The sequence below is a fragment of the Rhagoletis zephyria genome, unplaced genomic scaffold, assembly GCF_001687245.7.
Source record: "Rhagoletis zephyria isolate East Lansing unplaced genomic scaffold, Rhagoletis_zephyria_1.1 Rzeph_scaffold_02967, whole genome shotgun sequence".
Lineage (NCBI taxonomy): Eukaryota > Metazoa > Arthropoda > Insecta > Diptera > Tephritidae > Rhagoletis > Rhagoletis zephyria.
In genome coordinates, this window is record NW_016160051.1 from 21084 (window position 1) to 45918 (window position 24835).

The 24835-nt window shown below is 38.1% G+C and overlaps 4 protein-coding genes across 5 annotated transcripts; all 4 read right to left on the reverse strand.

The window, feature by feature from the left end:
- Nucleotides 1-14: 14 nt before the first annotated feature.
- LOC108368133 (uncharacterized) lies at nt 15-1346 on the reverse strand. Its single transcript, XM_017622914.1, has 2 exons — nt 640-1346; nt 15-113 (listed from the first exon to the last, which is right to left on the reverse strand). The coding sequence occupies exons 1-2, from the start codon at nt 1323-1325 to the stop codon at nt 89-91; spliced, it is 711 nt and encodes a 236-aa protein (XP_017478403.1). The 5' UTR covers nt 1326-1346; the 3' UTR covers nt 15-88.
- A 2884-nt stretch (nt 1347-4230) lies between these two features.
- On the reverse strand, nt 4231-8378 carry LOC108368136 (uncharacterized). The gene is made up of 2 exons (XM_017622917.1): nt 8374-8378; nt 4231-5541 (listed from the first exon to the last, which is right to left on the reverse strand). Exon 2 carries the CDS (start codon nt 5467-5469, stop codon nt 4231-4233), a length of 1239 nt encoding a protein of 412 aa, XP_017478406.1. The 5' UTR covers nt 5470-5541; nt 8374-8378.
- On the reverse strand, nt 7495-9857 carry LOC108368132 (uncharacterized). 2 transcript variants are annotated; one of them, XM_017622912.1, is made up of 3 exons: nt 9103-9857; nt 8549-9025; nt 7495-8458 (listed from the first exon to the last, which is right to left on the reverse strand). In XM_017622912.1, exons 2-3 carry the CDS (start codon nt 9019-9021, stop codon nt 7966-7968), a joined length of 966 nt encoding a protein of 321 aa, XP_017478401.1. In that variant the 5' UTR covers nt 9022-9025; nt 9103-9857; the 3' UTR covers nt 7495-7965. The 2 variants fall into 2 exon arrangements, with proteins under 2 accessions (XP_017478401.1, XP_017478402.1); XM_017622913.1 differs by having other exon boundaries at nt 7495-8382; nt 8473-9025.
- Nucleotides 9858-22089: 12232 nt separating this feature from the next.
- Nucleotides 22090-24479, reverse strand: LOC108368134 (tubulin beta-3 chain). Its single transcript, XM_017622915.1, has 2 exons — nt 24229-24479; nt 22090-24160 (listed from the first exon to the last, which is right to left on the reverse strand). Exons 1-2 carry the CDS (start codon nt 24403-24405, stop codon nt 23207-23209), a joined length of 1131 nt encoding a protein of 376 aa, XP_017478404.1. The 5' UTR covers nt 24406-24479; the 3' UTR covers nt 22090-23206.
- Between the last annotated feature and the right edge of the window lie 356 nt (nt 24480-24835).

Sequence of the window (24835 nt, forward strand, 5' to 3'; positions counted from 1 at the left end):
TTTTTTTTTTTTTGGTTTCCCATCACAGAGTTCATTTGTGCTTGAATCGCTATTTTTTAAATAGGGGTGTAATTTCAGGAGTTCGCTTTCAATGAAACAACTTTTCACAGTAGTAATGATGTGTATTTTATGTTAAACTACTTTAAAAATATTTGTATCAGCATTTGCGTGCGAACTGAACTCGCATATTTAAACGTTAATCTATTTAAATTCTTTCTTGACTTCTTATTTTACCGTTTCAAAATGACAAAACAATGAAATGAATACTTATGTATGTTTGGAAATTTACAGTAGTGAAATTATGTATGTACAAGTACCCACTAGGGATAATATGCAAATTACTTTAAAAGTACCCTAATGGAACGGCGGTAACATCCTTCCCCTCGTAAGCAAGCTGACTTCTTTGGATTACCGACGTATAGCACGGCTATTTTTGTTGCAGGTCGCACTAGAGTTCCGCGTGCCATATTTATAGTTGCTCGTCGGACCTGACCGTCGTTTGCTAGGACGACGTCCACTATGACGCCTTTTGGCCAACAGTTTCGCGGCATAGACTCATCGACGATTAAAACGACGTCGCCGATTTTTAAGTTGGGCTGCTTGTTAAACCATTTGGATCTCCGCGTTAACATCGGCCGATATTCTTTTATCCATATTTGCCAGAACCTGTCAACATACAATTGGGTTTGACGATAGCGCTGGTGCAAATTTTCGCTACTACCGATGGGCGTATATCCCGTGGATGAGCCGATTAAGAGGTGGTTCGGCGTAATTGCTTCACCGTCGCATGCATCTATAGATACGAAGGTGAGCTGTCGCGAGTTAATTATAAACTCGACCTCTAGGAGTGCGCTACGAAGTGTTTCGTCGTTAAAATTATGTTCGGGGTGCATTGCGTTTAGCACTGCTTTGATTGACCTTATTAGGCATTCCCAAGCTCCTCCCATGTGAGGCACTGCTGGTGGGTTGAACTTCCACTTGATGTCGTCGAACTTAGATTGAATTGCTGCATAGTCCATGTCATTTGCCTCGGTACGTAAAATCTTCTCGGTCGCTTTGAAGTTTGTGCCGTTGTCGGTGTAGATTTCTCTGGGTACTCCACGTCGTGAGATAAAGTTTCGAAGGCATAAGATGCATGAATTCGTGTCGAGGTTGTAGGCGATCTCGATGTGAACGGCACGAACCATGAGACACGTAAAGATAACGCCCCAACGTTTTTCTCGGCGTCTACCAACAGCAACAATCATAGGCCCTAAATAGTCGATCCCAACATAGCTGAAAGGTCGTTCAAAGCAAGCAAGTCTTGCGGCGGGTAAGGGAGCCATTTGCGGATCGCGAGGTTTTGCACATCTGTTCTTGCACGTTCCGACACACCGTTCTATAGAGTACGCGCAGACGAGGTATATGGAATTTTCCTTTTATTTCGTTTATAGCTGTTTCGTGTGATAGATGGTGGTATCTTTCATGAAAATCTTTGACTATCAGGTGGGCGAGGTAGTGTTTGCTAGGTAAAACGATAGCATTACGAGCAGACAGGAATTCATCTCGGCCTCTAACTCGTATAACATCGAGCTCATCTTCAAATACATTGAGTGCTTTTAGTTTACTCTTACCATCTTTTAAGTAAAGAAGTTCACTCACGTACTCGCTAAGCTGTGCCTGAGTTATTAATGTCCTCTTTGCTATTTCAATCATCTCAAAACTGATCTCATCGGGAAGTTTTGTTGAGCGAACCTTTGCTTTGAGCCTTTCTATGTAGAGAATGAATGTTGCGAAAGCACGATACAACCTTTTCCAACTTGAAACATATTCAAAGTTTACGAGTTTCTTCTGGTCTAGTTTCTGGATATGTACGAGGAGCACGTGGTTTTTAACTTCGCTGTTGTCTATCGGTCCCAAGTCTTCTCGGTACGGCCACTCGCTTTCGTCGTCTTGTAAAAATGTGGGCCCGTTAAACCAGATGCTGTTATTAGTTTTGGTGTCGACTTTAGTCGCCAAGTCCGCAGGATTAAGTAGGGATGGAACCCATTTCCACTGGTTCAGGTTCGTGTGCTCCAGGATGTCTGCAACACGGAACATTACAAATTGGCGGAATTGACGAGGTTCCATGCTTAGCCACTTCAACACAGTTGTTGAGTCAGTCCAGACAATTTTTCTCTGTATTTTTAGTCGTTGTATATGCTGAATTTTTGAAGACAGCCTCGCGCCCAGTACCGCTGCCTGCAGTTCCAGTCGTGGAATGGATACCGGGTTTAGAGGAGCTACCTTTGACTTAGCAGCTATAATACACACATCTATGAGTAGCAGTTTTGACACGTAGGTAGCACACCGCTGCGTAGCCATATTCGCCGGCATCTACGAATGTATGCAATTGGACATCCTCAGCAACGGTTAGATAAAGTGAGTAGCATCTAGATATTTCTACAGAGGACATAGCTGCTAGGCCGTTCTTCCATTGCCGCCATTTTACATTCATGACATCATCGATCTCCTCATCCCAACCTAAGCGCGAGCGCCTTATCTCTTGAAGCAGTATTTTCAAAGTAATTGTGTAATGCGATAAAAAACCTAGACGATCAAAAATTAACATCAAAACCTGCAGTATTTCACGTTTCGTTGGTGTTGTATCGGCTTCTACGACGTTCCGCTTCAGCCTTGCAAACCTGAATGCATATTTAAACACATCTTTGTTGGGATCCCAGTATACACCAAGAAAATTTTCGCTTGAATTCAACTCTAATGGTGCCTGGGCCCTAGCGCGGCCTCCGTCCATTTCCTCGAGAACTGCAGCGGAGTTTGATGGCAAATTGCGGATAATAAACCCAGCTGAGGCATGTATATGCTTCACTGCTTTCCCAATTTCTATGGCGTCCTGTTCGGTGTTCTCACTATAAATAAAGTCGTCCACGTAGTGGCGTCTTTTTATTGCATCAACGGCTTTGGGAAACTGCTCAAAGAAAGTATTTGCATTTTTGTCACGCACATAATGAGAAATGCATGGGGCGCAGCTAATGCCGAAAGTGAGGGCGCGCATGACGTACACACTCGGTTTGGAAATGTCGTCGTCCTCGTCCAACCAGCGGAACCTTTGGACGTGCATATCATTGTCGCTAACGTTAATTTGGTGAAACATCTCCACGATGTCACCACATATGGCAACTTTACCAACACGGAAATCCAACAATATATCTACTAGAGGAATAAGAAGATCGGGTCCACACAGTATAGCGTCGTTAAGCGTCATACCGTTGCTTTTTGCTGCTGCGTCCCAAACAAGTCGGACTTTAGCAGGTTTGTTTGGGTTGTGTGCCACGAATATAGGCAGATACCAAACGCGTCCTTTGTGTTCCGCTAACCCTACGGTGCTCAACTTTTTCGCATAACCTTTAGTTAGAAGATTGTCTATCTGTTTCTGCATAGCCTCCTTGAGGTAAGGGTCTTTTCGGAATCTGTTGTTGAGACACACTAAGCGTTTACGAGCCATCTCGTAACTGTTCGGTAATTTAACTTCCTCATGTCGCCAAAATAAACTGACTTCATACCTGTCGTCGATTTTCCTGCACGTAGAGTTGAGTATAGCTAGTGCCCTTTGGTCATCTGAAGAGAGCAGCGTCACGCGTTGGCTGCCATTTGAAATGTTGTTTTACTAGTTCATGCAGCTTTTCATATTCAGCTTTGCACGCACATGAGTGTATGTTCAACCATGTGTTCGACGACGTACCACCGCGCTGACCTTGTATGGCCCAGCCCAACCTCGTTTTTGTAGCTATAGGTTGATGCCAGCTGCCCTCCCTAGTTTTAAGCGTTACGGCCAGTTGCCAATTATCGGAGCCAATGAGTATTGTTGGCTTCGCGTTGAAGTAGGACTTAATGGGAAGGGAAGGCCTTTCATATATGGATAATCCGTGGCGACGTGACGCGGCGTGGCGTGGTTCACGGTGTGAACTCCCATAATGTTGAACACTTTGCCGTTATATCTGCCACTAATGTTGAGTGACGTTCTAACGGATGACTCTTCGTTACGGGTATTGTCGCCCGTCCAACGAAGACATAATGGATCAGGCACTCCTGCTATGTTGAGTTGCTGAAATATTTCTTCTTCCATGAGGGTTACCGACGAACCTTCGTCTAGAAAGGCAAAAGTGTCAATATAGTTATTGTTACCATATATACGAACCGGTAGAATGCGAAAGTAGGAAGAGGCGTTTTCCCTTGGGTCGTTGTGTGAATTCACGCTACCAGTGGCGACCGCAGTAGAGTTTTCTTGAGTATTTCGTGCGGACGAAGTACTGTTCCCGTGCAGAAGGGGATGGTGTTTGGCGTTACAGCGNTTTCGCTTGAATTCAACTCTAATGGTGCCTGGGCCCTAGCGCGGCCTCCGTCCATTTCCTCGAGAACTGCAGCGGAGTTTGATGGCCAATTGCGGATAATAAACACAGCTGAGGCATGTATATGCTTCACTGCTTTCCCAATTTCTATGGCGTCCTGTTCGGTGTTCTCACTATAAATAAAGTCGTCCACNTACGGCCAGTTGCCAATTATCGGAGCCAATGAGTATTGTTGGCTTCGCGTTGAAGTAGGACTTAATGGGAAGGGAAGGCCTTTCATATATGGATAATCCGTGGCGACGTGACGCGGCGTGGCGTGGTTCACGGTGTGAACTCCCATAATGTTGAACACTTTGCCGTTATATCTGCCACTAATGTTGAGTGACGTTCTAACGGATGACTCTTCGTTACGGGTATTGTCGCCCGTCCAACGAAGACATAATGGATCAGGCACTCCTGCTATGTTCAGTTGCTGAAATATTTCTTCTTCCATGAGGGTTACCGACGAACCTTCGTCTAGAAAGGCAAAAGTGTCAATATAGTTATTGTTACCATATATACGAACCGGTAGAATGCGAAAGTAGGAAGAGGCGTTTTCCCTTGGGTCGTTGTGTGAATTCACGCTACCAGTGGCGACCGCAGTAGAGTTTTCTTGAGTATTTCGTGCGGACGAAGTAGTGTTCCCGTGCAGAAGGGGATGGTGTTTGGCGTTACAGCGGTCTAAGCCGCAAGTCCTTGTTACGAAGCAACGCCGACGATGAGCGTTCAGGCATTGGCGACATAGCTTTAAGCTACGGACAACCTCCCATTTGCGGTCTGGACTCAGCTTTTTAAACTCCTCGCATTGTGCAACTCGATGTCCGTCAGCCTTGCAGTGAGCACAGCTCGCATTTCGTTGTGCCCCAGAAGACTGTACGTGCGTGTTTACTATCCCGCTTTTTTTCGGGCTGGTAAAGCCGACTACCTGACTAGCCGCTTTGGCGAGCGCATAAAGCCAATCACTAAACACTTTCACTATGGGTTCGCGTCGTGATTTTGGTTGCATAGCCCAAGCAAGCTTGTGATTGCTGGGAAATTTATCCACCAACTCTTTTACTAGCATGGGATTATTCATATACGCGTCCATGTGACAGGATTCCATCGTAGAGTACACGTTGCGTACACAAAGCGCAAAATCTATAAGGGCATCGAGTTTATCTTTTATAGGAGGGACCTTCGCGCGAATTTTACACATCATTCATTACATTATTTCAACAGGTTGATTTATTTAAGTTAAATTCCACTAATCCTACATATGTACTAATATAATAAATGTGAAAGTTTGTGAGTGAGTATGTTTGTTGTTCGTTCACGCTAAATCGTCTGGATATATTTCAACTAAATTTGGAATATAGATATAATATACTAACATATAAAATATTTTTTGGAGTTGCCACCTCTTTCAAAAGTAGAAATCGATTAATTAACAAGTTTAACACAATATTAGCAAGCGAAAACGGTTCAGAAACTATAAATTTCGGAAGTATTTTGTAATAGGGTTGCCGCCTGTTAAAAAAGTAAAAGTCAATTAATTGATAACTAAATATACTTTAAGACGGTTGCTATCTGTTTAAAAAGTTAAAATCAATTCTTTGAAAAAGTTTAAACGAAATATTTTAATGTGGGTATCAAACGAGAATGCTTTATTGTAGAAATATTTTCAGAGAGTTGCCATCTTTTCAAAAAGTTAAAATCAATTTAAATAACGGGAGCACTCCATAATCCCGACTTTGAAGATCCCGACTAGACATAATCCAGACAATTTTTAAAAATCCAGACAATACAAAATCCAGACAGGACATAATACAGACATAACAAAATCCCGACCAAATAAAATACAGATAACACATTATTCAGACAAGACAAATCCCAACAATTCAAAATCCCGACAAGACACAACCCAGACAAAAAAAAAGTACAATGCGTCCGGAAATGAAATTGATGACTTATGCTTAAATATAAACGGTTACCACTCCACATTTTTTCGCTTCTTCACTGCAAGGAGCCTAACCCTCTCGGCAACCATTTTACCACAAGAACGAAAGCTGCGTATCCTCGTCGATGGCAAACTAATTCCAACGGTGAATAACCGGAAAATTGTCAGATCTAGCTCTCGTTCCCAGCGCATACAACCGAAATTGCCAACAAAGTACAGAGCCGTAGTCTTCAATTCAGCAGTACTTGGCCAAAGACAAAGAAACGGTGTTGCAAACATACAAAGCCGTCAGGTTCTAAATTATGCAGCACCTGTGTGCTCGCCGGGGACAGTTGGGTCACAGTTAATGAAACTAAAGGCATGCTACAATACAACACACTGGACAACCAGAGGATGTCTTCTGATGTCGCCAGAACATCACATCCACAGTGAAGCCGAAATTCTCCCAGTAAGATGCTATAGTTGTCAGCACTCGAACTTGCTTGAGATGAAGGACCAGGTCCAGCACTACGCACAGCACCCCTGGGACTGGGACTGTACTGACAGGCTATTAACGGTATTTACAAACTCCAGTCAAGTGAATGCCGTCATCAGTGCCAATCACCACCTGTGAACGAGAGTGAGCTTCAACTGCCACGAGATACCCCAACGAGATGGCCCAACTCGCCTCCCAACATCGAAAATGAGTGTCCAGCATGTGGAGATTCCCCCTTTGACACCAACCACCTCTTCACATGCTCACTCAATCCAACTCAACTAACATCCCCCCTCTCCCTCTGGTTATACCTCATCGAAATATCAAATCTCCTGGGCCTACCGTTGGTTGAGCCTGCGGACAATTAAGTGCTAAGTAAGCCCTTACAACAATAACAACAACTGTGTCTTTTATGCATTATTTTTGAGTACAACAGAAGACAATCCCGACANCCAACTCAACTAACATCCCCCCTCTCCCTCTGGTTATACCTCATCGAAATATCAAATCTCCTGGGCCTACCGTTGGTTGAGCCTGCGGACAATTAAGTGCTAAGTAAGCCCTTACAACAATAACAACAACTGTGTCTTTTATGCATTATTTTTGAGTACAACAGAAGACAATCCCGACAAAAAATCCCGACAAAATATAAAAATAATTAAAAAATTGCGCGATTTTTTAATTATTTTTATATTTTGTCGGGATTTTTTGTCGGGATTTTTTGTCGGGATTTCTTGTCTGGATTGTGTCTTGTCGGGATTATGTATGGTCGGGATTGTGTCTTGTCGGGATTATGTATGGTCGGGATTTGGTCGTGTCTGGATTATGTCAGGTCGGGATTTGGTCGTGTCTGGATAATGTCTTTCGGGATTCTGTATTTCTGTATTTTGTATTTTGGGATTTCATTATACACCCTTAAATAACACGTTAAAAATTTTTTTCTGCGTAATTTTGCAGAACTTTCTTTTTCCATCTTAGGAACTCTAGAGCATTTGAAAATCTACTCAGAACACTTTTAATTTTTATTTTTTTCACACATTCAACTTTTTCGACTTTTTTTCGACAATTTACGCATTTAGAATTTTTTCGACCTTATTCATTTCGAAAGCATAGATACAATTTCAACATTTTACGTTTCGGTTAAAAATTATTTCGAGATTTAAAAAATTTTTAAATTTCGACATTTCTCATGACATTTTTATTTTCGACTTATCGTACGGATCCCTTTCCGGAAACATTGTTGGCAATAGTAATTTGCTTCGTACCATTTCTCGGGCTTTACCCTTTAAGCACGCTTGTAACCGCATTAAATTTTCAGCATTTGAATAGCCTGCGACTTCTGTGCTTGTCTCGAAGCTGCTAATGAAAAGGGGCCATTCCTCCGGAGTGCCATGAAAATGCGGAAGCTCCTTCGGAATAGCTTGCCTTGCTGCTATTTGTGCTGGTGTTGGAGATGTTCTAATTCTGCTCCCAGAAACGCCCATGGCTGCACCACCTTGCGAATGCGACAGTATTTCATACTTCTTCTGTAGATATGTTTGGTTAATCAAATTCTCTTCCTCCAGAATGGCTAGACGTAGCTCCAGGTCGTTTACGTTTTGTACCTGGCTGCTGACTGCTTCGGCGTGTAGTCGGAAGTATTGCGATGAGCAAGTTGTAGTTGTGACGTCTCTCGATAGANTTACGCTTTGTACCTGGCTGCTGACTGCTTCGGCGTGTAGTCGGAAGTATTGCGATGAACAAGTTGTAGTTGTGACGTCTCTCGATAGACGTGCATTTAATGTTGCAGGTGGATAGCGTTGATTGCCTGCGGCGGTTGAAACCGACGCCTGCATGGATCTCGAGTTGTGGGTAGTTGTAACTACCTGATCAGCTGCACTCACCGCGTTTGTAACTGCCTCTCCATGGCCATCTGCTGCACTCCATGAAATTAGAGCAGTAGTGACCGGTAGCGATGCGTCATGTGCAGGCGAAGATGTTGATTGCGGACAAGTTGAATTATAAGTCGGCACCATATTAATTTGTGCTGTGCTCGGAGGAGTTGCAGCACTCGTAGTTGCGGTAGAAGCTAGGGGATCGCATTTATCGCAACACCAGCTTAGATCTTCTATTCCGCTATTAACCCCGACACACCAGAAATGATACCACTTGTCGCATTGATCGCATTGCACCATGCGGTTATCATCTTTTTCACTGCATTTAAGACAATTGTACCTATTGCCAGGGTTACGTTCGTCAGCCATTCGGNCACTGCATTTAAGACAATTGTACTCATTGCCAGAGTCACGTTCGTCAGCCATTCGGATTGTAGTTATATGTATGTAATTCGATTACTTATTAAATTTTATTTGTACGCGCAGCGCGATAGTTAAAAATGTTTTTAAAGATTTGTAATTTCAGGAGTTCGCTTTCAATGAAACAACTTTTCACAGTAGTAATGATGTGTATTTTATGTTAAACTACTTTAAAAACATTTGTATCAGCCTTTGCGTGCGAACTGAACTCGCATATTTAAACGTTAATCCATTCTTGACTTCTTATTTTACCGTTTCAAAATGACAAAACAATGAAATGAATACTTATGTACATATGTTTGGAAATTTACAGTAGTGAAATTATGTATGTACAAGTACCCACTAGGGATAATATGCAAATTACTTTAAAAGTATCCTAATGGAGCGGCGGTAACAAGGGGGTACCTATTAGCCACTGAATCCACAATAGCCTTCGTTCCCTTAATTGCAAGGAAAAACAATATCACCATTAGGCTATTTCAATAAAAAAGTTTTACGGATATCTTAAAGTTTGTTTTTGTTATTTATGGCTTTTTAACAATTAGTACCAGGTTGACCGAGGTTTGCCCAGAGTGCATATACTTTTTAAAGTCTTCAAGGGATATCAAATACTTGTCATTTGGATAGCTTTAAAAAAAAATTTGTATTTCGATATCTATTAAATAGATTTGTTACTCTAAAATTTAGGTGGCAACCCTATATGAATAGTACATATCTTAAGCGTATATGTAGTATGTATACATACAAAAAAATTCTGATTGAAATTAACAAAATAAAAATTTTTATTACATGGAAGCGAAAATATTTTCAGTTCAAATTTCTTAACAATACCTTTCATTTGATATGCATATTGCGATGGTTTAGATAAATTGTGTAGAATCGAAAATAGATAGCAACCCTACACTATTATCCTAAGGAATAACATTTTGTATATAGGGAAAGCATTGTTTAAGAACCTTCTCGTGGTTCCCATGAATAGTAATATTTTTTAAACAAAAAATTAAAAAATTAAAATTAGGTGGCAACCCTATTAAAAATATTTTTGAATTAGTGATCTTTAAAATACCTTTCATTTTATACCCTTATTATGATGTTCTAATTAATTTGGAACTAATTTGGAATAGATAACCTTAAAATCCAAAATATTATCTGTGTACAAAATATCATCAAGATCGCTAGAGCCGTTTCCGAGAACCTTATGGATATATATATTTATATATATACAAGAATTGCTCGTTTAATGTAATAAGATATTAAAAAAATTTTCTTAAGAATGAGTTCGTTACTAATGAAAAAATTTTGTGTAAAAAGAACAATAATTTATCCATAGGTAGATCACCCCATTTCCTCATCAGACATCTTTTCTAATGAAAAGAGGTCGATTCTAATCAAAAAATTTTGTGGAAAAAGAACAATAATTTATCCATAGGCATGATTCAATAATACGAGGTTCGATAAACTCACAGTTGTCTCTCTCGCACCGCTCCCTTAGCAGTGGCACCGTGTTGCTTCTTTGCAAATTTACATGGAAACAGTGTAGCTTTGGTGTGAAATAGAAGTATAAATTTTTGTGCAATATGTTTATTTGTATATGCATATGAAGCATATTTAACTTATGAAAACATAAACTGTTTTTAAATTGGATGTTTACATCAATCTCATAGTAGTCTTATTTTGATTTTGAGTCATTTTGCAGTTTTTATACAGCTAAATAGCACATAAATTACGCAATTCACGTAGAAATATCAGTATTACGTTCAATATTTCGTTTAAAATGCCAGATTTCCTGCAAATACATTAGAATTTACAAAAGGAATTTCACTGCTAATTGCCTACTTTGCGTACTTTCTACTACCATTTTCGCACCAAGAGATTTCATTCTTCGCCTTTCTCTGTCCTTCGTAAATGCAACCTTTTGTAAGGGAGTGTCAAACCGCAGCTGTCAATAATTATCTAACGTTGTATTATTGAATCATGATCCATAGGTAGATCATCACATTTCCTCACCAGACTTCTTCATCGCGATCACTGGGATATGAACCATTAGCTCAATAAAAATGGTTGATATCTTAAAATATCTTTTACGATTATTATCTTAAACTAAATGATGGCAAATGTTTATGCATATTTCCCCAAAATCTTCTTAAAAGGTCAATGTTTTAAAAAACGCAACAATCGGATCGTAAACGATGACTTCAAAACAGGAACTTAGAATTTCTGATGCTTTGGACCAGAGATGGGCAAAGTGGCTCCCAGGAGCCTTTTGAACTTAGGAGCCGACTTGGCTCATTTAGGTGCTAGATGAGGGGTAAAATCAAGAGCCAACATGAAGAGAGAAGAAAGGTGTATTAAAGTTTCTTGTACTCCGACTCTCATCACTAATATAAATGATGCTTTTAATCTATTTGTTACACGCTCTTTACCCTGAGAACTGATTTACCTCTTGCGTAGCTCTTTCTGGCTCTTTGACTGCTTCAAGAGCCAAAANATGAAAACATAAACTGTTTTTAAATTGGATGTTTACATCAATCTCATAGTAGTCTTATTTTGATTTTGAGTCATTTTGCAGTTTTTATACAGCTAAATAGCACATAAATTACGCAATTCACGTAGAAATATCAGTATTACGTTCAATATTTCGTTTAAAATGCCAGATTTCCTGCAAATACATTAGAATTTACAAAAGGAATTTCACTGCTAATTGCCTACTTTGCGTACTTTCTACTACCATTTTCGCACCAAGAGATTTCATTCTTCGCCTTTCTCTGTCCTTCGTAAATGCAACCTTTTGTAAGGGAGTGTCAAACCGCAGCTGTCAATAATTATCTAACGTTGTATTATTGAATCATGATCCATAGGTAGATCATCACATTTCCTCACCAGACTTCTTCATCGCGATCACTGGGATATGAACCATTAGCTCAATAAAAATGGTTGATATCTTAAAATATCTTTTACGATTATTATCTTAAACTAAATGATGGCAAATGTTTATGCATATTTCCCCAAAATCTTCTTAAAAGGTCAATGTTTTAAAAAACGCAACAATCGGATCGTAAACGATGACTTCAAAACAGGAACTTAGAATTTCTGATGCTTTGGACCAGAGATGGGCAAAGTGGCTCCCAGGAGCCTTTTGAACTTAGGAGCCGACTTGGCTCATTTAGGTGCTAGATGAGGGGTAAAATCAAGAGCCAACATGAAGAGAGAAGAAAGGTGTATTAAAGTTTCTTGTACTCCGACTCTCATCACTAATATAAATGATGCTTTTAATCTATTTGTTACACGCTCTTTACCCTGAGAACTGATTTACCTCTTGCGTAGCTCTTTCTGGCTCTTTGACTGCTTCAAGAGCCAAAAATCTGCCCATCCCTGCTCTGGACGATAGCCAAAATAAGGATGTCGACGCTTTAGATGCCCTTTTGATATNCTCACCAGTTGAAATCAGCTTTCAAAAATTTTGCCGGCCAGCTACGAAGAGAAGCTAAGGATAACCTTTTCTACATCGATTTCGATTACTAACATCATCAATAATTTCGATGTACATACCAATTGTGCGATAGCACACTTGTGCCAGCTCACTGTGCTGACTCATTAAAGTGAGTTGGAGTTACTGAGTCAGCACACCAAAATTTACAGAGTTACCCACCCTTAAAGCACAATCTAAAAAATATTTTGAGTTAATAAATAATATGCAATAAGTTGGAACAAATACTATTGCAATAAATACCTCGATTGTTCATTTTAATATGAAATAAATGTTTACTTTTTTTCTTTAAGATGAACTATTTACTCGTATTCAAAATCGCAAAATTTTCTATGCACAGGGTCGAATTTATCTTGCTTTGTTTTTTTGCTAAATATTTGCAGGGGTTAAAACGTTGCATACTTAGGATAGGAAATGTTGTTTCCCATGTGTTTGTTGTTGTGTGTTTGCAAGTCATGCAACCCGTACAACGTCAATACCCTTGCCGTTGAAACACAATGCCGGCGAACGGCGAATGTTTGCTGTAAAAACTAAAATACACTGACGCATATGAGAACGCGCACAACCAAAGCAAACGACAAAGTTCGCCGGTCGACCGTTCGCGACGATAGACTTATTTCTATTGTCGTCGCTGTCGGCAGCGGCAAAATACGATCCATTGTGGCCAGGGATGGAATTTCAAAATGTGCCTAATGGTATTTAAACATAGTGCCGAATATAAGATGAAAGTCCCAAAAACTAAAATTTCTTTATTTTAAGGCCTTTTAAGAAATAGTATTTTTGAAATACACTGAGGTAATATAATAATAATAACAATAATAACAGATTGGCGACTTGTGGCGAGCGCCTTGATATTTTCACACAAATGGGAGGGACCTACAGTTTTAAATCGAAATTGAAAAATACTGCATTAGTTTTTGTAAAAAATTAATAATCTTGTTGTTTGTAAAAATTCGAACTATACCTTGTCAAAAGCAGCTGCTTTCGTTGTCGTCGTAGTTGTCTTTTACTGGCGAAATTTTTGGGCGAAAGTTGCTAACGTCATCGGTTTACAGGGCTAAAATTCGCCGTTCGAAGGTATTGTGTTTCGTAAATGGCATGCAGATTGCCAACAGATACATAATAGGGCTATTCGCGATTCGGTGCATAAGAGCTGACAAATTTATGCAATTGCAGAAATATGCCATGGATTGTGAGCGACCTTTATTAAACTGTCATGGTAAAGCTTTTGCAAAACAATTTTTGTGCATCAGCTTTGGTTTTCTTTATGAATGCAATGCATAGCATTTTTATGCTATGGATTTTCGGTATTGCAAATTTGCCAAGCCATGACAAATGCAAATGCGTGTATTTTGTTTGTGTATTGCAAATAATTTGCAATACAAATTTGCAATGCAATGATGCTAGGCCATTTGCACCGGATCGTGAATAGCCCTAATAGAAAAAATTAACCGAAATCATGCATGAAAAATGCTACAATTTGTATAATGGATGTTTCATGTCACAAATGATTTTTGATTTGATAGCAACTGAAACAGTTAAAAAATAAATCTAGACTATTTAGTCCATTTGAAGCGTTTTTATAGGAACTACGTATAAATATTGTGATTTGGTATCGCAATGAAGATTTTTAAAAAATTTAGTCTGACTTTTGCTAATTTAATTGTTCTTAATATTATTTTAATTTCTTGTACGGAACTAAGAGCTGTAAGTATATTTAATTTAATTAGACTATATCAGCGGTCGCTACAGTATTTGGGTACCTTGAACTCGAATCTGAAGCCAGTCTGGCTTTCCTCTAAAGTGAGTGATTTGTTCACAAAGATATTTTGTAGATACAAAAGTATTTCTAATGTTTTTCAAATTGCCGAAATAGTGTATATAAAGGGTTATGGAATTTACAAATCAGAATCTGATATTTATTAAATTCGGTTTTCTGAGATTTACTTTTTAAAAATAATTTCCTTCAAATATTAGCCGCGACTACGCTGTTGGTGGTCCATTCGGAAGGTCCAATTTTCAATAGCTCTTTCCAGCAATGCGCGAATTACGCGTGTAATGTTGGCTTCCAAGTTTCGAAACATAGCTGGCTTATCGACGAAGACTTTTGGCTTCACATAACCCCAAAGAAAAAAATCCAGGTGTGATATCACACGATAACTTACTGAAACCAAATGTTGCCTACAACACGGACTTTAAACAAAAAGTTTGTTGTCGTGGTGCGGTAGCGCTCAATATTGACTGTTATGTTCTGTCTGCGGCCAACATTTGAATGAAATTATTTTTAAAAAGTAAATTTCAGGGATTGTGGATTGCATTTCTGGTAATTTTTGTTAAAACTCATTTAGTTTTGAATACATAATTTTATACTGAATCAATAATTTCCTTACTTCATTTTAGGAATCATCTGATTGCATCCCGAATATATCAATGAGGAATTGCGAACATCATGAGCAGTGCTGTTCAAACTTTTGCCATCCAGATTTTAAATTATGTGTTTTTGATCTAAACAATTTACCGGCAGTATTGTTTTAAAAATTGTATAAAACTGTGAATTCTTATTAATTCCACACAGGACGAAAATTTTTTCAGAACCATATGCAGTAAGGTACATACTACGCATACCTATGTATTAATGTGCATGAATTTGCGGAAGATTTCACAAAAATGTGACATTTGGTCCAAAATGCGCAACAACGGTATGGCCAAGGTAATGATCCCGTTTATGGTAAACTCAGAGGACGCCCTGCTGTTGTTGCAAGTATAAGACCTGAATATACCGTCACGGCACTGTAAGATTTAAGATTACGGAGGAGGGCCAGAGCTACATCTTCCAAATCAACAAAGAAGCATGGAAAATAGGAAGAATAGGAATCAACTTTGATATAATGAAAAGCGTTCAACTTCGACCAAAATTGAAAATTTTCAGCAAAATGCCTGTTTGTGTCCTAAAGAATGCGATTTTTATAGTACATATAAGAGTATACACTCAAAAAAAAGTTGTCATCAGGACGATGCTATTTAGCCATCAGCGTGAAACTTTCGAGTATCTGTTTCTGCTCATTAATTAAATAATATTCTTCGTTCTAACATTGAAATATTTTTCGTTGTTACATTGAAACCAAAAAGAACCAAAACGACTATGCAGGGGGCCAATTCCTGTACCGTAAATAAAATAAAAAATAAAACTGTTTAATATAAATACCATGTTTCTATAAATGGACTAATAGGAAAAGTAGAAAATAATACTAGCTCACAATATAGACTTCTCCCCAAATGAAGTATCTAGGAGTAATTCTGGATACAAAACTATAGTGGAAATCTCATTTGGAGAACAAGACCTCAAAGTATTGGCGGCATTTTGGCAATGTAAAAAATGTCTCTGGCACATCGTGGGGTCAATCACCAAAGGGAATCCTCTGGATTTATACCTCTATGATCAGGCCCATAATCAGCTAGGCATGACTTAGCCCGGAAGCACACATTGTCGAATCCAAAACTGACTCTTGGTAAGGATCTAGAGTATTTAACGAAACAATGGGGATAAGTTTAACTTTTCTTTGGGGTAATATGCTTCAGCTTTACGGATGAGGTATTTGAAATCCCCAAGGCCATAGACTATGTGGTAAAACTAGATGGGGGAAGGAGCTTACGTGTCTACAGTGACAGCCAAGCTGCCCTTCAGGTATTGGCCAGCTCTCTTACCACTTCCAAACTACTTCGTTAATGCTAGCCTCGACTACATTATATTGGCAAATAGAATGAGCTTGCTTTACTCTAGGTGCCAAGTCGCTGGGAAGTACCCTGTAATGAGACATTTGACCATTTGACCAGAGTTGCCTTATACTGGGAATTCCGCGGTCCTCGCGTTATAGCCCTCCCGCCTTCGGACATCTATAATAATAATAATAGATTGGCGCTTACACATATGTTAGTGCTTGACCGAGCTTCCCCTCCGATTTGTGGCGTGCGCCGTGATGTTGTCACACAAAGACGAGGGACCTACAGTTTTACGCCGACTCCGAACGGCGATTATATATTTATGAGAAGCTGTTTTTCTTGGCAGAAATACACTTGGAGGTTTGCCATTGCCTGCCGAGAGGAGACCGCTGTTAAGAAAAAACCTTTTTTCTATATTTTTTGCGATGTTGCTTTAACCAGGGATTGAACCCAGGCTCTGCGGTGTGTAAGCGCGCACTGCATACCTCTACACCAATGCGTCCGAAGCCACCATCTAAAACTGGGTAAATACTTCGCTCAGCAATGGCTGGAAGGCATCGACGGGCTGCAGGTGGGCAAAACTCATGTCGCGTTCACTTTCGAAAGGTCTATCTAGTTTGTTGCTCTCACTGAGCAGACGGGGCTGAAGACAAGATGTAGGACTGCCGACTAGTCAGTTTACGTTGCACAAACACCTGATGATAGTGAGAGCCGTTCATGACAACCCATTTGCCCTTCTGCCTTGAAGATGATGAGATGGCGGAACACTTTTTGTGCTTCTGCTTACTGATGGCTGCAGCGTCTGTTCAGCAGTAAGTGCGGCTGCCAGCAGGCGTCTTTGCTATATAAATGTGTATTCGGTTAAGAAACAACCCCCCTCCCAGCAATGGATTTGCGCGCGGGGCTTGGGACCCGCCACGTAAAACCCCTTCCAGTGAGTAACGAAAATAAAGCTTCGGATGACATCCCTCCTCTTTTGATGACGACCACGGCTAACGGTTCAAAGACTACGATTTAAGGGAATGCTCCTGGAATGCCCGGAATCTGTGCAGAGTACTGTCCTTTACCCTGGCGAACGATCGTATAGCCACAATTCGCATCAAAGCAAGGTTCTTCAACATCTCGCTGATTGCGCCCATGCTTCGACGGTAGAGAAGGACGAAGTGCGAGACGTATTTGCCGCAATAAGGAGAGAGAGGCCGAAATACGTGAGTGCGAAGAGTTTGAAATGCTGGCTGGCTGGAAAAACTCCTTACGCAAGATTCTAAGACCAGGGTGAACTGCTGTAAGTAAAGCCATGGCGACCTTGAGATCAATGTCCAGGACACACTTAAATTATGGAGGGAACACTTTTCCAACCCACTGAATGGCAGCAACGTGGGAAGTTGTGGAGAAAACGAACCCGAACGCACAATCGATGATGACGGATTTGATATTCCTCTATTTAAGTGCGGTGAGGAGGAGCTGATAAAATGCATGCACAACGCTCATATCTTTTTTCGGACTAAAAAACTGTATATTACTCCGAAAAAATCCTGTTACACAGTATCTCCAGTTACTTTGTTAATTACAGTATTTTTTGAAAGGGTTTTTCAAAAAAGGGGAATTCTTGGTATTATGATTAAGTCGTATTTAATATTCTCCCCTAAACAATTTTTCGGACAAATTCGCACAATTTAACTTTTGCCATTTTGAATTTTGTAATATAGAAATTTACAAACACTAACTTTTGTTGGCTACTTTTAAATATAATCATTAAAATTTTAATAAAATCTTATAGTGTGTAAATCAGGCTATCAAACTGATATAGGAATGGTTCAAATAGCCAATTTTATAGGCCACTGGCTGCGTTCAAGTAAAGCTATGATTTTCAGGGCAACATCAAATATAGGTGAGTGTATGTCGCTTAATGCACTGATACAGCCATAATAAACTATTTTAGCAAACATAAGAATATAAAAAAATTAAGTTAAAGAGTTTGATTTTCCGACTTTTCTCCACCTAGAACTGGGATTCAGACCACTGTGCTATGTAAGAAATAAACAACCGATTTGAAAACAAATTCGAGTCAATACTGTTTTGAAATTTCGTTTATGCATCTGTTTTGAATCACAGCTAACTGTAAACAAGGTAAATGACAACGTCCGATGTAGATAAATATATAGATAAATGTTTCAAATAGGTGTACACTAGGGCTGTGCGATTATTCGATTACACGAGCAAGTTGGTTAATCAATTATTCGGTTAATCAATTACTCGAGTAATCAAGATTTTGATTACTCAAAACGATGATTAATCGAGTTACTTGAAATATGATTACTCAAAAAATAATAATTTTGCTCGTTAAAAGAGTTTGCTTTGGAAAATGCTTATTTTCTTTTTTATATTCTGTATATGAAAAAATTTTTATGTTTAATTTTTGAAAACAGAAACGTTGTTTTCAAAGTATCAAGGAACTTTAACTCCTTTATACATATGTAAAGAGTTGAAATGTTGATTATTTTATTATTATTTATATTTTTTTTTTTTTGGTTAATCAAAAATCTTGATTACTCGAGTAACTGAACTTTTGAGTAATCATAATTTCCAATTAACCGAATAATTGAGTTATTTACTTTATGATTAATTAAAATTTTGAGTAATCAATTAATCGCACAGCCCTAGTGTACACGTATTCGTAAGCAAAAGACCGTAAACATATTAAGCGCTGCCAGTGGAAATTTTGCCTGAGCGCTAAGCAGATTTATGAGCGTGAGTGTAAAAAAGATGAGTCAACTGTTCGTATTGGTTAAGGCAACTGTTCATAATAAGAGGCAACAAGTTTTTGGTATTCCAGTGGTTTATTCAAACAATAATTTTAAATTTAGATTTTTATTGTGCATACGAAATTTTAATTAATAAGATCATTCCTGATATTAACAAATAAGCTCGCGAAATAATTCTGAATTCTTCCAATTTAATTCTGCTTATTCAATATCATACTTTTTTTTTAAAGAATCGTTTCAGGCCGTTGGGTAAATTTATAATGTAATAAACAGAGCGGATATTTTTATACCAGAAAAAAAGTATCTTTGCCCATTACACATGCTTTTAAAACTAAAAAATATATGCATTTAAATATTAAGAAATATATGGTGTTTTCTATATTAATAAAATTGCACTTATTCCAAAACAGTTAGCAATAAGATGCAGTTTAACATTCTCAAACAAACATATTTGGCCGCGGTGATAAAGCAAAATCCTCGTTATTGCAAAAAAAAATGTTATCGCCACCGGTCAATGCTTAATAACAAAGTTCTTGAGGAGAAAATTGTATATCAAAGTTTTAAACCCTATCTTCTTTATAACGGCGTGCCTATTTTCAATGTCAACCATTTTCCATCGGAAAACATTTTTTATTTGTTTATTTGGTATTTTAATGGGTTCTGTATCAGCATTGCGGAAGCTGTCAACAACAACCTTTACTTCGCTAAGACAGACAACTTAAAAAGAGTTCTTTTTTTGCAAAGCTCGGTCGAAATATACATACATATTAGGTATATGCATTTACGAACATATAAATGAATATGTACATTAGAGTGGGTCAACTTGTTGGAAAAAAAGTTGTTCGACGAATCGCATAGTACTTTCTGTTTCTAAGAGAAAATCTAGAAGAAACCAAAATTCGGAGATGAGGCTCTAGGGTGCGCATTTTTCAAAGAAAAATTAACTTTTTCCCGATATTGTATTTTTTATTCTATGCCGGTTTTACAAAGTTGCAAAGTTGTTACAACTAATGGATACAATGTGCCTATATTTTGGTTTATAACATTTTTAATTGATTTGCCATATTAACCATCCAAACTTCGTGACAAAATTATAAACGCACCACATGTCGCCAATTTTTAACAATAAATTATTTTGTTATTTTTTTATAAATATATGTTTTACTCGTATAAATCCAGGTTTGAAACTTTGTGCAATATTAAAAAAAAATTAGCAAACTTTCGTAAAAATGTAAAGCTTTTTAGCTCGATTTCTCAGAAAGATTTTGAGTATACGGTTTTGTGGTCCATTCAATTTTATTAAAATATAGTGCAAGAAGCTAAGACTTACCTTCGATTTTTGGCATTTTTTTGTTGAAAAATAAAATAAATATAAAATCATATTTGTGTGGAAGAGACACCGTCAGCAAAGGCAATTTGCAAAAATCAACGGTAAGTGCTAGACATGTTCATAAATGAGTTTTTGTGGTTAAAAACAGTTACTTTTAACTGTTTGCTAATATATTAAGTTTAAAATTCACAAAACAGATGTATTTACTTTTTAAAAATGGTTTAAACAAATAAAGCAAATGTAAGAAACTTATGCCAACTTCGTTTTTACCGAAAAAGGCAACCTTCTCTTTGCCCTCTACGCACAAACACTAAGAAGAGGGCGATGAGAAGGCAACATTTTTTGTAGACACGAAAACGCCATTATATACAGACATTTTACTTACATATATGCAAAACCTTTAAGAAAGGGCGAAAAACCTAATATCATGAAAATCCAATTTTTTCATTTAAAAATGCACAGACCGAAACTCATTTCCGACCCATGATTTATTCTATGCAAAATCCACAATATGCAAATGTATAAAAATGTCTGCTCCTATGGTAGGGTGTAATCAGTAAAGGTGTTTTTGTTTAGTAATTTTGACAATTTCGGCAGACTTACTTCATAGCGATGCTTACTTAACTTCTAATGTTGCTACCTTTTTTGCATCAGCATGATCTTTATTACCCTTCCCATATTTTTTTTAACAATTTGCAATTCCATGCGAAATTCTGGCGATCAAAGTGTGTATTTATCTCGTTCTTAAGGTGTTATATCAGCGATATTTCTTATCCCGCCTATATATTTATTTAAGTATGTACATATCGCTCATTTACCTCAATAAAAGAAAAAAAAAGAAAATACAAAAATGTTCTAGAACATGCAACGGTCATATCTGCATACTTAACTCAAGTTTTTTATTTATTTTTCATTAGATGTGCGATTTGTACATACATATATTCTAAACTAACTCCACTTATTTAAATTAAGTTGGGGATTTATCTTGAAAAGCAAAACACACAAAATCTGAACATTTTCTATGTTCATGTGAAAGTTGACGCAATTTAATTTAACATGCTACATGAAGTTTATAAATAAAAACCATTGTAATGCATAAAAGTCAGCCGAAGAAGTGAAGTTAGTTTATATCAACCATCGACAGTAGAGTCAGCTTCTATGATATCTATTGGAAAACTTGTTAAGATTTTGCTTTTTTGACTATGTATATCGGTTTATGCAGGCCTTCTCTTCATCACGCTCTGTAAATTGAAAATAATTTCAGACCTTCTCTGCATTACACTCTGTAAATTAGAAATAATTTGTGATTTGGCAGACTGTTATTTTGCGGGTTCGCCTTTAGTGTACTTGCAGAAACGCCACCCTTAATTTATTTTCATTTGAATTAAGCACATTTTAGTGTTACAAATATTAGTTGCGTTCCAGATGCTTCACGATTTGCAGGTTTCCATAAGGTTTATTAATGGAGAAAACAGCTGTTCCTGCAAATCCTGTAAAACCTACAAATCGTGAAGCAACTGGAACGCAACTAAAATTTACATATTTATACTCAACTTCAGTTAATACTTTTTAAAATGCTAAGCCACTGCTACGTGAATTTCTAAAAAGATTTACTTTATGAAAATACAAAATGTTAAAATTACTACATAGAATGGATGTATGAAATCTTAATTAAAATGCCAGGGTTAAGCGCTAATGATGAAAATCTTTAAGGATGCCCGTTATGAAAATTTTAGGATTTATTCAACGATAAATTAATATTAAATACGAGAATATGTATGTATGTATGTCGGTACTCAATTATTAGTTTATGAGAAGTATTCAATATTGTGGTATTCACAACGGTGTCGTAAGTGTCCTATTGTTGTATGTGGTAAACTTGAAAAGTTGAAATAAATGTTTATGTTTACTTGAAACCACAACCAATTACTTTTTAACACTGAAATGAAAACTTATAATAAAACGTTTATGGTACCTTTGGAGCCCCCTTAATATGTTTAAAGTTTACGACTTACAACAAAACGACACTTACGACACCGTTGTGAATACCACACATGTTCTTTTAATGTTACCATAGAAGTTTCAGTAAAACTAGCAGAGAAATGCGATAGACGTGCTTTAAATATGTTGAATTTTTTTTTTCAAACTTGGACTAAATATAAACACACCGGCTTGTTTGAATATGTATGTGTGCTTGCCTGAGTTTATGTGTGCCGATATTTTCAATTATATGCGCGTTATCAATACATATGTACATATCGTTACCTTAATATATAAAAGCCATATATAAAACATTTGTTCCTTTACGGATTGATGAAAAAACTCCATAGAAAATCGAGTATTTTTGCTGCGAATTTCGTTTAAAGGCTGTTTTTATTTAAGAATGTAACTAATTTTATACTGTACTAGATATTTTTAAAATCCAGGAGGTGCTTACAGAGTTATCGGCAGACTTTTGTACAATACTGGATTTGAAACGAAAATGAGTTAGGGCCTTTCTATATTAAGGTGACGGTGTGTAGATATTGTATATATAACTCGATTGACAGTGGAACCTTTACTTTGACGTATGAAATACTAGATTTAATTTGATTTGGTTGCTTTTTGCTTAAAAAAATGTATCGCTTCCAGTCATGAACGTAAATGCTGCGGGCGAAAATTCTTGAGATGAGCTGATATGTATAGGTGCACTAAAGTATGCCACAGTTTTCGTATCTCTCTCTCCAATCGAAGTGTATACCCGGTAGCTCCAACCGTTCTCCGATCCCAAGGTTTGCAATTGTTCTCCTTCCCGCCGCACTACGCACGCTCCTCATTCCTCTGGTCTCTACATTAAATACAATCGCCTTCCACCTCCTCTTGATTCACATCCTGATCGAATTCATCATCTGCGGTAGCTTCCTGATATTGCTGGTATTCGGATACTAAATCGTTCATGTTGCTTTCTGCCTCGGTGAACTCCATCTCATCCATACCTTCGCCGGTATACCAATGCAAGAAGGCCTTACGCCTAAACATCGCTGAAAATTGCTCGGAAATACGTTTGAAGAGCTCTTGTATGGCAGTGGTATTACCAATGAAAGTTGAGGACATCTTCAGTCCCTTGGGTGGGATGTCACATACTGCAGTCTTCACATTGTTTGGTATCCATTCCACGAAGTATGAGCTGTTCTTATTCTGCACAGCTAACATTTGTTCGTCCACCTCCTTCATTGACATGCGACCACGGAAAACGGCAGCGACGGTCAAATAACGACCATGACGGGGATCGCAGGCAGCCATCATATTCTTTGCGTCAAACATTTGCTGTGTCAATTCGGGCACAGTCAGAGCGCGATATTGTTGAGAGCCACGCGATGTTAGCGGCGCAAAGCCGGGCATGAAGAAGTGTAGTCGGGGGAAGGGCACCATGTTGACAGCTAATTTACGTAGATCTGCGTTTAGTTGACCAGGGAAACGCAGACAGGTGGTCACACCAGACATTGTAAGCGATACAAGGTGGTTGAGGTCACCGTAACTTGGGTTGGATACCTTCAGAGTGCGGAAACAAATATCGTAAAGCGCCTCGTTGTCAATACAATAAGTCTCATCAGTGTTTTCCACCAATTGATGGATGGACAGGGTCGCATTGTATGGTTCGACGACGGTATCAGATACCTTTGGCGAAGGCACCACTGAGTAGGTGTTCATTATACGATCAGGATATTCTTCGCGTATCTTCGATATAAGTAATGTGCCCATGCCAGAGCCCGTGCCACCGCCCAATGAGTGTGTCAACTGAAAGCCCTAAGGAAGACGCAAAATAAACTGAGAGTATTAAATGTAAATACTAACTTTAGAAAAATATAATTTACCTGCAAGCAGTCACAGTTCTCGCACTCCTTACGCACCACATCCAAAACATTATCCACCAATTCAGCACCTTCGGTGTAATGACCCTTAGCCCAGTTATTGCCAGCTCCCGATTGACCGAAAACAAAGTTATCAGGTCGAAAAAGTTGTCCATAGGGACCAGAGCGCACCGACTCCATGGTACCGGGCTCAAGATCGAGTAGGATAGCACGAGGTACATACTTTCCTCCGGAGGAACGCGTTACAGCTACGAAATAACAATAATAAAAGGTTTTGTAAATAATCGGCACGGAGTTTCCATTAGCAGAAAGTGTAAATAAGTTATGAAATAAAAATATAAGAAACAAAAGTAAAATATTGAATAAACTGTGTGTATATACAGACTTGCGCAAATGCATTAATTTTTGAAATTTTATACTAATTAAAATATTATTGCATTAATTTTGAAAATCCATTGCTAAATAAAATTTTAATTCATTAATTCTTAAAAATACATATCGTCGTTTAAAGTGCAAAACCGCGTATCAACAAAATGCAAAACCGCGTATCAGCAAAATGCAAAACCGCGTATGTGAAGTTGTAGAAATTATTTTCTAGAGCGTAAAAACA